General features: G+C 57.2%; 2 protein-coding genes across 3 annotated transcripts; both read right to left on the reverse strand.

The window, feature by feature from the left end:
* Nucleotides 1-1,682: 1,682 nt before the first annotated feature.
* Nucleotides 1,683-6,045, reverse strand: GPAA1 (glycosylphosphatidylinositol anchor attachment 1). Of its 2 annotated transcripts, none has more exons than XM_019630298.1 (12): nt 4,889-6,045; nt 4,434-4,613; nt 4,238-4,349; nt 3,938-4,085; nt 3,758-3,859; nt 3,478-3,674; nt 3,213-3,334; nt 2,968-3,121; nt 2,715-2,810; nt 2,394-2,584; nt 2,142-2,312; nt 1,683-2,023 (listed from the first exon to the last, which is right to left on the reverse strand). In XM_019630298.1, exons 1-12 carry the CDS (start codon nt 4,960-4,962, stop codon nt 1,780-1,782), a joined length of 1,791 nt encoding a protein of 596 aa, XP_019485843.1. In that variant the 5' UTR covers nt 4,963-6,045; the 3' UTR covers nt 1,683-1,779. The 2 variants fall into 2 exon arrangements, with proteins under 2 accessions (XP_019485843.1, XP_019485842.1); XM_019630297.1 differs by having other exon boundaries at nt 3,213-3,409; nt 4,889-6,044.
* Nucleotides 6,046-6,203: 158 nt separating this feature from the next.
* EXOSC4 (exosome component 4) lies at nt 6,204-9,504 on the reverse strand. Its single transcript, XM_019630299.1, has 3 exons — nt 9,258-9,504; nt 6,713-6,919; nt 6,204-6,608 (listed from the first exon to the last, which is right to left on the reverse strand). The coding sequence occupies exons 1-3, from the start codon at nt 9,426-9,428 to the stop codon at nt 6,249-6,251; spliced, it is 738 nt and encodes a 245-aa protein (XP_019485844.1). The 5' UTR covers nt 9,429-9,504; the 3' UTR covers nt 6,204-6,248.
* Between the last annotated feature and the right edge of the window lie 3,693 nt (nt 9,505-13,197).

Consider the following 13,197-nt stretch of genomic DNA (forward strand, 5'->3'; position numbering starts at 1 on the left):
GAGGGCCCTGGTTCGGATCCCACATATGAGGGCCTGAAGCAATGTCCTCCACAACTAGACTGAAGAACAAAACGACAGCAACTTGTCTGTTCTCCTTCCCCCAATTCCCCAGCACTGTTTCCATTCCCCAATAAAAATCTTTAAAAAAAAAAAAAAAAAGGCTGATTGAGGGGCCGGCCGAGTGGCGCGTTGGTTAAGTGCTGGCTTGGGACACCAACTCTGAGCAGCAGGGCCCAGGTTCAGATCCCACATGAGGGTCAGTGACATTGCACCCTCTACAGCTAAGATCGTGAACAACAGCTCAACCTGGAAGTAGGCTGCCGTGAGTGGCCGGCAACAGCGTAGGCTGCAGCCCCTGCTGCAGTGGGCTGCCGTGAGCTAATGTGAGTGGCTGGCAGCTGGCGTGAGCCACCATGAGCGGCCGTCCAATGGCCGGCAAGCAGTTGCCTCACCCAGAAAGATCACAATGATAATACCAACATGGGCCCGTGAAGCGACGTCCTCTACAACTAGACTGAAGAACAAAAGGACAGCAACTTGTCTGTTCCCCTTCTCCCGATTCCACAATAAAAGCTTAAATAAATAAATAAATAAATAAATAAATAAATAAATAAATGGCTGATTGAGGCCCAAGTGCCTGGAAGGGATTTTGTATTAGCTGCCAGCCCACAGGGACAGAGATAATGGGCAATCAAGACAGGGGGATGTGTGGGTGTCTTGGAAAACAGGAGGCCCACAGACGAGTGGTGCCAGGCTTGCCAGGGGAGAGACCGAGGGAGGCCAGCCTGAGAGGTGTTTCTGGAGGGGTCTCTCCAGTCTCAGGCGCTGGACAGTTTGTTTAACCAGAAAACGACTGGAGGTTGCAGCCAGGCCTTGGAGTGAGCAGGCCAAAGACTGGTTGCTAGTCACAGCAGGGTCTCCGGCACCCTTGTCCCACCCCATCCCAACAATACTGGACAGGCACATGCCCCCTCAACAGGAGACCCGCAGTGACCTCTGGAGATATGCCCCAGAGAAAATCTCTCTGGGTGCTGGCCCTGGGGAAGGGGGGGTGTGTGCCAGCTGACCCCCAGGTATGGAGGAGAGCCTCCCATGGGAAGACAAGCCCCACCAGAGGCAGGCCCAGGTGGGGGGTGGGGGGCAGGGGCTTCCCTAGGGACTTCCCAGACCACCCCATCCCAGGATGCAGCACTGAAAAGACACTGGTCCTGAGCTGCTACTGCAGGCCATGCAGCTCTGCCTCCTTCTAACACTGAGGCCTGTACGAGGCTGTACTCACCTCTGCCCTGTGGCTACGTCCTGGTGGCCTGAGAGGGCTCCCCTGCTGCCCCGCCCACTGTGGGCACCTGGGCTGGGCTCCAGCTCCAGCCTCTATCCGGCAACCCTGGGGTTGACTACACGGCACTGTGAGGTCCTGGGTGCCTCCCTCGTCAGACCAAGCCCTGCCCCATGTTTCTTCTCCCAGCACCATGCCTCCCTCGGCGCTGGACCAAGACACGCACAGATCTCCAGGGCTGAGGGAGTGCATGCACGGCTGGGACCCTCACTCCTGCCAGCAGTCCCCAGCTGGCCAGGATGCCCTCCAGGAAGGTGTCTGGTAATGCCAAGCCCCACAGGCAGCTTCTTGCCCACTAGCCCAGGGTCCCATGCGTACAGCGACAGCAGGACGAGGCCCAAAGGCGGCCGGAGCAAGACACCTGTTTATTTCCTAGGAAGGGGAGTATGGGGTCTGGGGAGTTCCCACCACAGTCTCGTCTTCACACCGCGAGCGAGCGGACATCACTTCCAGAAGAGCACGTTCCAGAAGAGCAGCCAGCAGGGGTAGATGCCCAGGGACAGCAGCGGGAAGAGCAGGGCGCCGTAGGTGTGGTGCTCCAGCACACCCTGGGCCAGTGTCCCCAGGAAGAGCTGCCAGCCCTCGACCAGCGACAGCGGTGCCTCCTGCAGCTCCCGCCACAAGAACAGGCTGCCCAGGAGTGTGGCTGCGGGGCTCGTCAGCACCAGCAGAGCAGCATAGAGTGGCCTGGGGGGAGGGCAGGGGCACGGTGGGCTCTGAGTTGGGGGAGGAATACCGTGTGGGGGCGGAGACTGTGGTAGGGGACACATCTCATCTTGGGGGCTCCGTGGTGATGAGCACGTACCGGGGCCCACAGGGCTCAGTGAGTGCAGCGGCAGGCACCATGGTGGCAGCCAGCAGGAAGCCCAGCGAGAAGTTGGTGAGGGCGATGCAGGCCAGCTGTAGTGCCAGGTAGATGAGGGCCACCAGCTTCAGCGCCATCCAGCCCCTGTCCGGGGCCTGTGCACTCACCACCCTGCAGGGCAAGAGGCTCAGAGGCAGCTGCGTGTGTGTCTAGGGCAGCCCCTGCCAGAGCCCACCCGGCCTGGCCCCTCACCGGTGTGCGCTGTGCGGAAGGGCCAGGCCCGCCGCGTAGATGGCCAGCAGTGTCAGCACCACAGCTTCAGCCTCAGCCACAGGGAAGTGCTGGGCGGCCACATGCTGGCCCAGCACCGGAAGAGTGTACAGGGCCACGCCCATGGCCTGGGAGATCAGCAAAGGCGCCACCAGCGAGGCCAGCCCCACGCCCTGCAAGGCACACAGGCACCTGAAGATGGGCCCTGGGGTCCTCAGCGCCCCCCAGTGGGGACTGAGTGGCAGAGTGACAACCTCAGCACCCGGGAAGCCCAGCCCAAGAGCAGGAGTGGGGGACCATCACCTGTGCAGGGGGGAGAGGGGTAGTGGGCGCAGAGGCCGCCCCCACCTCCGCGGAGCCTGCCCCAGCCTCGTGCAGCCGCATCCACAGCTCCAGAGCTTGATCTCGTCAAGGACGCTGACCAGAGGTGTGATGGGGTCTGCCGGTGGGGACCCAGGGCTCCCCCACCCCCACCCCGAGGATGGGAGGCTCTCCCAGCCTAGAGTGGAGGGGACCCGAGTGTGGCCACAGTGGACAGTGGGGGTGCACAGGATATCTTGAGACCAAGGACCAGGAGCAAGAAGCCGGCGGCGGGCATGTAGAGGCCAATGGACACGAAGCGGGACAGGGCGGCCAGCAGGTACAAGAAGAAGGACTGGTGCAGGCGCTCCAGGAGGTGGTTCAGTTTGCGGAACATGCCCTCCAGAGCCCTGCCAGGTACGGGCCAGCGTCACAGCGACCAGACCCCGCCCCACCCCACCCCACTCCACTCCCCAGGGATGGCGGCCCAGAATCACGTACTTGCCCACTGCCACCAGATCATACTTGTACTGGCGGAAACTATTGATGCCGCGTAGGGTCAGGGCCTCCACGCGGTAGCGCAGGAAGAGGCCGTGGGGGCCGTGGGGGCAGCCAGAGGCCTGCTGCAAGACCATGAGCAGCAGGGTCTGTAGACCCTGCAGTGGCCCATCTGCCGACGTCCAGTCCTGGGGCTGCAGCTTAGAGGGTAGGAGACAGGGTCAGCTCATCCCCACCCAGGCCCTGCACCCCCAAGCAGGTTGCCTACCTTGCCCTGCAGCGTGCAAAGCAGCCCCCCTTTCTGGCAGAAGGTCTGAAAGAGGTTGAGTAGGTCAAGGTTGGGTAGCTGCCCATTGAGCCCCTCCACAGCCACGTCAAGGCTAGTGACCACGTCGCTGCTCAGCTCCAGGGCCACAGCTGCCTGGATGGCCCCAGCCCGGCCCTGCAGAGGTGATGACTGCATGCCTGTAGGGCAGGTGAGTGAGCTGCCAATGGGGGCTGGGAGGACAGGGGTCCCGAGAGGGGCCAGGCCAGGCAAGAGTACCCACCAGTGACATTGGTGTCGTGGTAGGCTTCCAGCCAAGCCTCAGTGCCCAAAAGGTCGTGTTCTGTCACCAGGAAGATGATGTCTTTGGCCCAGTAAATCTGCCCTGCAGGCCAGAGGCAGGGTCAGCAGGGCCTGAGACAGTAGCCAAACCTTCCCTTGCCTGCAGTAGCCCAAGCCTCACCCCGGAAGTGGGCAGCGAGTGCCAGCAGCAGCCCCACAGCCTGGCTGTTGGTAGAGTCAGGGCCACAGGGTACGGTGAGCACCAGAGACTCGGTGCTGGCAGCTCGAGGGGCCCGCAGGATGCCGTACACGTTGGTGCCTGCCACCACCTGCACGCAGTATTGATGGGGAGGCCTCAGCACCACCCCACCTTCAACAGAAGCCTCCCCTTTGGCCACAGAATGCCCACCAGGGGTTTCCCTGGCCCCAAGCCACCCCCTCAAGGTGCTCGGGTCCCAGGCACACTCCCTCCCCACAATACATAGCGCTCGTGAGTCTCATCTGGAAAGGGCAGTTTCCGGGAGAAACTCTGCGTGTAGACCTCCAGCCCCACTGACCGCATCGTCCGCTCCAGCCAGGCCACTGGCAGAGCCCTAGAGACACAAGAGAGCCTCTGAGCAGAGCTCCCAGGCCTTGCCCGCCACTGCGTCCCCCATACCTACGGCTCCACCGCTCACCCCGACTTCCTGCGGTGGGCAGCGAAGTCCCGGGCAAAGCCCCGGGCACGGTCTCCGCCAGCAAACTGTTCCTCCACCATAGTGGAGCCCATGGCGTTCTCCGACATGTAAGTGCGCTGGGTCAGCGGCGGGAAAGCCAGCGCCAGGAACCAGGCGATGCCCGCCACGTAGCTCAGCACGCTGCGGGGAGAAGGCACGAAGGGGCCACGGAGCGTCAGCAGGTCCTGGGACGCCTGCCCGTGGTCTCAACCTCTACACCCGGGGTCGACGGGGTCGTATCGAGGGGCCTGGAGCCGGAGTTACGGCATCCGGGACGCCCAACGGGAGAGCTGAGCCCCGGGCCTGATGCCCTGAGCGATGCAGACAGGCGGGAGGGGACGCGCGCCAGCAGCCGGAGGGGCCGCCGGCAACTCGAGCCCCGGGCCCGCGCCTCCCTCTCCAGCCCCTGCACTTACCATAGAGGCGCGTTGAGGCGAAGCACGAGGCGGGCGAGCGCGCGCCGGCGCACCGGGTCCGACAGGAGGCCCATGGCGGAGCGGGGCCGTGCGACTCCGGGACCCCTCTCCGGCGGCCAGCTACAGCCGGCGGCCCAGCGTGCAGCTCCTGTCAACGTCGGGCTGCGAGCCCGCTCGCACTTCCGGTTCCGGCGGCCCTCTCGTCTTCGCGCATGCGCACTCCAGCCCCCTCCACCGCGAACCACCAGCGCGCATGCCCGGAGCAGAGGGGGTGTGACGGAGGCCGAACTAGAGGCGGGATTCCAGCCTCAGTGCAGAGCGTCGAAGAGTCGTGGAAACGACCCGCCGCCGCTCTGGTTTGTTGCGGAGAGCGAGAAAGCTCCGACTCGAAGGCTCTTAGAATCAGAGAAAGGTGATAAATTAGGGCAGGTGAGTGGAAAACGCAGGCGGCAAACAAAGCGTGGATGCCCCGGGATTCTGAAGGTGCTGCTCCTGACTGGCAGTAACAGGTCTGAGTGCCTGTGGAGTGCGTTCTGGAAGTAAGAGGGCTTCTGTGAGCTGACCAAGGCGTTGGCATCCTGTAGATGCCGGTCACCAAAAATGGCAGTGGGTGCCTGAGTGGAATCACAGCGTGAGCCTAGCACCCAGGTTATGGGGTCAGATGACCAAGGGAGGAGGGTGAAGATGGTACTGCCAGCCAAATCAGCTTTCAAAGGGGCCGCGGAAGACTCCTGTCCAGGTCAGGAAGGGACTGGGATCCTGGGGGAGAAGCAGCCTCTGGGTGTGGACTGCAGAGGCTGGTGGTCTGAGAGCCGGAGGTGAAGGAAAGGGGAGTCTGCGGAAGAGGAAGGTGCAGTGGTGGGGAGCGGGTGTCTGTGTCTCACTGAGGATGGCTCAGAGCTGAGGAGAGAAGACTCCACGTGAGAACACGTGTCTGTTGAATTTTTGGAGCCCAAGGTAATTGCAGCATAGGCCCAAAGAGTTCCAGGGGAAAGGGAGCCATTTGGTCGAAGCCATGGTCCACGGGAAGGGGGACATGGACCCCCATGTCTCAGGGCCCCAGTCCACTGGCCTAGCTCACTCGGCCAGACCGCGCCTGACTGCTCAGCTGCCTTGAACCCTTCTGGGCACAAGCTGCTCTTTACACCCCCAGGCACACTCACAGCCCTCCCCACCCTCCCACCCCCTGTCCCCTTCTTCTTCAGGGTTTGTCTCCTGACGCTACAAGAGGTATGTAGCTCATGTGCGGGGAGGGTCCCTGGTCACCCCCAGGAGCCAGGCTCTGAGAGCACAAAGTGCCGTGGGGCAATGGAAGTACAGTGGACTGTGTGCGTTTTATTCTGGGCACAGGGGTCGATGATCAGTCCCCCAGCAAGACAGAGGCCTCGCGCACATGTTGCCGGACCACACGGTCCAGCAGGGCGTGCACATCGCGGGCAGCCCGCGCCGCGGCCTCCAGCACCTGCTCCAGGTGGTCTTCATGCAACCTGGCATCCATCTCCAGCAGTGCGATCTGGCCTGAGGCGGGCAGCAGGGCCAGGGCCAGCTGGGGGCCACCAGCTGCTTCTTCCACGTGGCTGAGGTCTGCCAGGGCTGTGCCGTCCACAAAGCCCGCTGAGCAGGCACACACAAAGTCCCGCATGGGCACCCCAGCGTCCAGCACTGCCAGTGTGGCTGCGTTCACGCAAGCTGCATAGGTCCCACCATCTGCCTGGAGCACCTGCAGGGAGCCCCCCACCCCCAATGGCATCAGTGCACTGGGCTGCCGACCCCCATGACCCTCACACCCTCCCTGTCCCAGGTGGAGGGCTGCTGCCTACTCACCTGCACATAGATGTCAATTTGGGAGCGAGGGTGCAGTTGCGTCAGGATGGCTGCCTCAAAGGTCTGACGCAGCTGCAGGCCCATCTCACAAGACTTCCGGTCCCCATGTGGCCGCCGCTTGCGCTCACCTGTGCTGAAGGTTGCAGAACTGTACTGACAGTTCACCAGGGCCCTGTCTGGCAGTGCTCGTGCTCTGGAGCCCCGTATCTGGGGGAGAAAAGACACATGAGCCAAGCCCATTCCTCCCAGCTCACACCAGCCTTTCCTCTGGCTCAGGCCGGTCCTCAGCCTCCCTCTTCCGTCTCCCCCTACCTCCAACATCTCAACTATCCGGTTGTTGGAAAAGTCATGATGCATGTCTGCAACAGATGGCACTAGTTCATTTTTGGAAGTGCTAGAGTCATTCAAATCTATGTTATTGCTATGTCATTTGACAGCTGACAGTTCTACCTTCATTCTAAAAAAAGATTGAGCAATTTGCTTGAGTTTTGGAGATTTTACAAGTTGAAGATGGAAGACCAAACTGTGTATTTTTGCCATATTTTATGTTTTACTTCCATAAAGGGAAGAACGTGCGTCAAGCTTGTGAAAAGTTGCATAAAGTTTACGGTGACAATGCTCTACAAGACTGTCATTGCCCACGATGGTTCATGAAATTCCGTGCTGGTGATTTTAATCTCAATGACGCTCCTCAGTCAGGGAGGCCCACCGAGGTTGATGACAACAAAATAAAGGCATTGATCGAGTCAAACCCATGTTATATGACACGAGAGATTGCAGAAACATTGAACATCTATCATTCAAGCATTCACGACCACCTGAAGAAACTGGGATACATAAGCAAACTCAATATTTGGGTTCTGCATGAACTCAAAGAAGTTCATTTGATGGCGCGTATAAACACCTACAGTATACTCATTAAACATGAAGAAAACTATCCTTTTTTTGAAGCGACTGATAACTGGTGATAAGAAGTGGACTGTTTACAACAATGTGGTGCACAAACGGTCTTGGTCCCGACATGATGATTCGCCTCAAACGACATCAAAAGCAGACATTCATCAGAGGAAGGTTATGCTCTCAGTGTGGTGGGATTTTAAAAGTGCTGTTTTTCGAGGTCCTACCAAGGAATCAAACAATCAATTTGAATGTGTACTGTCGGCAACTGGACAGTTTGAACAAATCCATCACCCAGAAATGTCCAGAACATGTTAATTGTAAAGGAGTTGTGTCCCATCGCAACAACGCGAAACCACACACAAGTTTGATCACCCATCAAAAATTATTGGAGCTTGGATGGGATGTGTTGCCACACCCACCATACTCGCCTGACCTTGCGCCATCAGACTTCCACTTGTTTTGCTCTCTTCAAAACTCCTTGCGTGGTATAACGTTCAATTCAGATGAGGCTGTAAATCAGCACCTTATTCAGTTTTTTTTGCAAATAAAGACAGGTCCTTCTATGAACGAGGAATTATGAAGCTCATTGAAAAATGGCAAAAGGTTATCGAACAAAACGGGCAATATATCATTGATTGATCTTTGTTCTTTATATAAATAAATGACCTTTGAAAAACAGACAATTACGTCATGATTTTTCCAACAACCCTATACTTTACCTCTGAAACTCAGCCTGAGGGAGGGCCACCTGAACAGTCTAAGCTACCATCACCTCTGGATCTCATCTGTCTTAACAGGCCTCTGTTTCCATCTTTGCCTCACCCCCCCCCAACCCATTTTTCATTTGCAGGCAGAGCCAGTCTGTTTACAAATATCAAGTCTGATTCTGTCTCCTCTGCACAACCACATAACCTGTTCACCTTCCAAAGGCTTCCCATCACATGTGAGATAAAACCCTAAATCCTTCCCCTCCTTAGAAACAAAGCCCTCCCTAAAAACCTGTCGATCTCATCTGGAATTATTCCCCATCTCCCCCGCCAGCAGCCTTTCTGCTCCGCAAACGTGCCATGCTTGTTTCCACCCACTCTGGACTCCCAGTCTCCTCCCCCAGGAAAGCTGGGCTCCTAAACTCATGCGCTAAGCAAACTTTTTTTTCAGTGCCTGTGCTGGCAGGCACCGTTACAGCGCTGGGGACTTGGCAATAAAACAGGCGGCTTTATTTAAAATCCTTGTCCCCCCGAAGCTTATGTTCCAGTGGGGAGACAGACGAGAAAGAGAAGTTAAATTGGTGTCTGAGGTGACAGGTGCAGAAAGGCAGGGAAGCGTATGGTTGTAGGGAACGGGACTTGCCACGTGAATACGGTGGTCTGGGGAGGTGTCATCCAGGCCGTGAAGTCGGAGTAGAGAGGTGAGGAAACGAGGGGGAGCGCGCCTAGCGGAAGAGCAGAGGGGTGGAGGGCGCAGGAGACAGTGGCGGGTGAAAAGGGCAGGGACCACCGTGCATCACAGTATAAGGACTTCGGTTTTAGTCCGATTGAGCTTCGGCCCCGAAGATGTGCTGCGTAAACGGAGGCGCGCCGGCCGTGGCCTCCCGAGCCTGCGCTCACCCGCCCCGCGGTCGCCCGACTCGCGCACTCCCACTCGCCTCGTGCGGCCCGTAGACCACCGCTAGCGCCTTGGTGTTGCCTTGCTCGATGTAGGCCGAGCCGTCGGCCTGCGCGAACACGCCCATCCGCGCCTGGATCTTGCGCAGCTCTCCGGCGCGCCGCCCGTCCACCCGGTAGCCCTGGTCCGACAGGAGCTCCAGCCCCGCCATGCCGCTCGGCCGCCAGACCACTTCCACCTCTGGGAGAACTACGGTTCCCGGCGGCCCTCACCCCCCACTTCCGGTCTCAGAGACCCTTGGTTCCGGTCGTCCCCGACACACCACTTCCGACCTCAGGGAGGTCTACGGTTTCCGGCGGGCCGGCTCCCCACTTCCGGCCTCAAATCTACGGTTCCGGGTGGCGCCACTGTTCTCATTTCGGGCCCCGGGGGACTTGGGCAGTGCTGGCGGAAAGGGCTGTGCTCGGGGCTGTTTGGATAGCTTTTCCGCGGCCGCCAGGGGTGGAGACCCGCTGGGGGCAAAATTCCCCGGCCGCGCCCCTTTGTCGCCGGGCGGTTCCCACGGCGCCCTGGTCGCCCCCGCCGCGCCTGCGCCCGACTCGCCTTTGCTTGTTTAAGCCTGGAGTCTCCGGGAGTGTCGCGGGCGGGAGTATTGATTGCTGGCAGTAACCCTGGTTTCGTCTCTGCGGGCTTCCAGTTCTTCCGCGGTCGTGAAGACCCATTCTCCCAAGCTGGGACACACTTTCTCTTCTCCTTTCCTTACCGTTTAGTGTTTCCATTTAAAAATACAGAGTAACTGTATTATACGCACACATGGTCACGCTCTTTTCAGAGCAGTTGTGACGTTCTTTCCCACATTGGCTTGGTTCTTCTGTCCGCACCCCCCCCCCATTGACCTTAACCTAATAAATGGTTATTTGCATGTTTTTCGCCGTAGTCACGTAATTACATATAAATTATACACAAATGCAAGATGTTGTATGCGTACAGCCACAGCAGCTTTTTTTTTTTTAAGTTCCAGAAAAGGAGTTTATCAGAAGTAAAAATACATTTCAAAGAAGCAGAAGACCAGAGCAGTAGAGAATGGCTCAAGGGCCATTATTAGAAAAGAAAGTATTCTCCAAAGATTTGGAGCAGGCGGAGCAAAGTAAGCTCAAAAGGCCGCCATAGCGGCTTTTGAAACTCTTGGGTTTTTTTTAAAGATTTTATTGGGGAATTGGGGGGCGGGGAACAGTGTTGGGGAATCGGGGAAGGGGAACAGACAGGTAGACAGATTGCTGTTTTGTTCTTCAGTCTAGTTGTGGAGGATGTCACTTCACTGGCCCATGTTGGTATGATCATTGTGCTCTTCCCGGATGAGGCAATCGATCGCCGGTTGTTGGTCGGCTGCTTACAGCGGCTCCCGGTAGCTCACACCGGCTACCAGCCGCTCACACTGGCTGCCAGCCACTCACCTAGCTCACGGCAGCCCACTGCAGCACTGCTGCAGCCTACGCCGTCCCTGGAGACTCACAGCAGCCCAGCTCCAGGTCAGCTGTTGTTCACTGTTTTAGCTGTAGAGGGCGAGCGTCACTGGCCCTCAATGTGGGATCCGAACTGGAGCCCTGCTGCCAAGAGCTGGTGCTCCCAAGCAAGCTCGGAACCAGCTGAGCCACTCGGCCGGCCACTCTGGTTGTTTTTTAAAATGGGGTCATTTCATACACATTTTTCTGTATTTACCCAAAAAATACCTTATGAAATCCATGTAAATTATCCTGTGGAACTCATTAATATTTTGTTGGCTGCGTGAAACCGGTGGGACAGTTGTGCCAGAACGTATCCCCCTGCTACTGCCCCTCGTGGGGCGTGGCTGTGTGTCTGCAAGTCCAGAATCCGCCCCTTTAAAGGCAGTTACTATCGCTAACATCTCCTGTGCAGCTGTCACGTTAACCTGTTTCTTTGCAGGTCTCTTTAACTTTTTGTTGAAAACGAGACACTTTAGATGATCTATTACAGTGGCCCTGGACCACGAGTAGCCAATTCCTCCTTGGGCTTGTTACTGTTTTCTTAGTTTATTAGTCTAGCGGCTTGTCTGGGCCAGTGCTCTGAAGTCAGTTCCCCCACAATGTGCAGCTGCTGATGTCACTTCTCAGCCCGCCAACCCAGTTCTTTAAGGCTAGCTTCCCAGCATCTGGGTTAACATGGCTTAGGGTTCAGCCCCCTGTTGGGCAAAGACTGCTTGAGCTCCCCACCAGTGAGGCACTGTCCTTTGCTGATAGATAGGTGTGTGGTTGGAGAAAGATTTCAAGTCTGCCCCATGTGCAGCCAGTGTAATAGGCTGCAGAATACCCGCCATAGACATCCAGGTCCTAAAGTCTGATGGCTGTGAGTGTTACTTATGTGGCAAAAGGAACTTGGCCGATATGATATGTTAAGGATCTTGGGAGATTGTCCTGGATATTCCACGTGTAATCATGAGTATCCTTTTAAAGTAGAAGCAGAGGGATGTTTGGATACGGAAGAGAGAAGGTGAGGTAACCACAGTGACAGAGATTGGAGTGATGTAGCCACAAGCCAGGGAATGCTGGATGCTGGACAAGGGAAGGAAGGATTCTCTGGAGCCTCCAGAAGGAACCGTCCCTGCTGATACCTTGATTTTAGCTCATAACACTCAGCTTGGATGTCTGGCCTCCAGAACTGAAAGAGAAGAAAGATCTGTTGTTTTATTTTTTTATTTTAATTTTTTTTTTTAGATTTTTTTTATTGGGGAATTGGGGGGATGGGAACAGTGCTGGGGAATTGGGGGAAGGGGAACAGACAAGTTGCTGTTGTTTTGTTCTTCAGTCTAGTTGTGGAGGGCGTTGCTTCACTGGTCCAAGTTGGCACTATCATTACGCTCTTCCCAAGCAAGGCAGATCAGTCGCCGGCTTCTGGACGACCACTCACTGCGGCTGCTGGCCGCTCACGCTGGCTGCTGGCTACATACGGTAGCCCATGGCAACCCACTGCCACAGGGAGTGCAGCCTACGCCGTCGCCGGCGACTCATGGCAGCCCAGCTCCAGGTTGAGCTGTTGTTCAGCATCTTAGCTGTAGAGGGCAGTGTCACTGGCCCTCATATGTGGGATCCGAACCGGGGCCCTCTGGCATCCCAAGCGAGTTCTTAACCATCGCGCCACTCGGCTGGCCCCAAGATCTGTTGTTTTAAAGCTTCAAGTTTGTGGTAATTTGTTGGAGCTTTTTCATTACTTCTCACCACTAAGATATTCATTGTCTTCCACAATACTTCACTCAGCCTCCAAAGAAAGCCAGCCTGCTCAGCCTTGCTGTGGAGCTTCTAGGCCTCCCATCCTGCTGCTCACCCTGGGCCAGGGCGGGTGGAAGCCTGCCTCACCCAGAGCAATTCCCCATATCTATGGGTGGGTGTTGGAGAGGATGGCAGGCCTTGTCTTCTCGCTTGTCCTTCCCAGTGGAACCTCCACCCTGCAACTGGAGCTCCGTGTTCTGGGCTACATACACCCTGTTGGAGTAGAGCCTTCATAATGGGGAGCTGGGGGTGGGAGGGAGCAGTTTCGGGCTTAAGTGCCACTGATTCCTGCTGATCTAACCAAGACTTAGACCTCCTGGAACAAATGCTGTTTGCCCTTTGGTCAACATCCAGAGTGAGAGGGTCACTCAGCCCTCTTGGACATCCTATGGTCAAGGCTTGGCACAGGCACGCTATCACTTCCACCACATTCCTCTGGTCAAAAATAAGGCACACGGCCAGTTCAAATTCCACAGGGTGAGAAATGGACCCCCTCCTTGAGGGGAGGGCAGCACGTGCATCTTCGGGTTGCAGCAAGTGGCTGCCCAGTGGGCACACCCTACGTGATCCCAGGACTGTGACTAGAATGGATTTTACCCAACATTAGGTCATGTTATATGGCAAGCTGAGGTATCCTGGCTGAGCCTGACTTCACCAGGTGAGCCCCTTGAAGGGGTGAGGCCACTGCCAGGCTCC

The sequence above is a fragment of the Hipposideros armiger genome, unplaced genomic scaffold, assembly GCF_001890085.2.
Source record: "Hipposideros armiger isolate ML-2016 unplaced genomic scaffold, ASM189008v1 scaffold_897, whole genome shotgun sequence".
NCBI lineage: Eukaryota > Metazoa > Chordata > Mammalia > Chiroptera > Hipposideridae > Hipposideros > Hipposideros armiger.

Coding starts and splice junctions, on each gene's coding strand:
- GPAA1 (XM_019630297.1), bottom strand. CDS start 4,962: ATGGGCCTCCTGTCGGACCCGGTGCGCCGGCGCGCGCTCGCCCGCCTC. Junction 4,086..4,237: donor ATGAGACTCACGAGCGCTAT/GTATTGTGGGGA, acceptor TACTGCGTGCAG/GTGGTGGCAGGCACCAACGT. Junction 3,410..3,477: donor TTTGCACGCTGCAGGGCAAG/GTAGGCAACCTG, acceptor CTACCCTCTAAG/CTGCAGCCCCAGGACTGGAC.
- EXOSC4 (XM_019630299.1), bottom strand. CDS start 9,428: ATGGCGGGGCTGGAGCTCCTGTCGGACCAGGGCTACCGGGTGGACGGG. Junction 6,920..9,257: donor TGGTCTACGGGCCGCACGAG/GCGAGTGGGAGT, acceptor TTTCTCCCCCAG/ATACGGGGCTCCAGAGCACG. Junction 6,609..6,712: donor AAATTGACATCTATGTGCAG/GTGAGTAGGCAG, acceptor GGCTCCCTGCAG/GTGCTCCAGGCAGATGGTGG.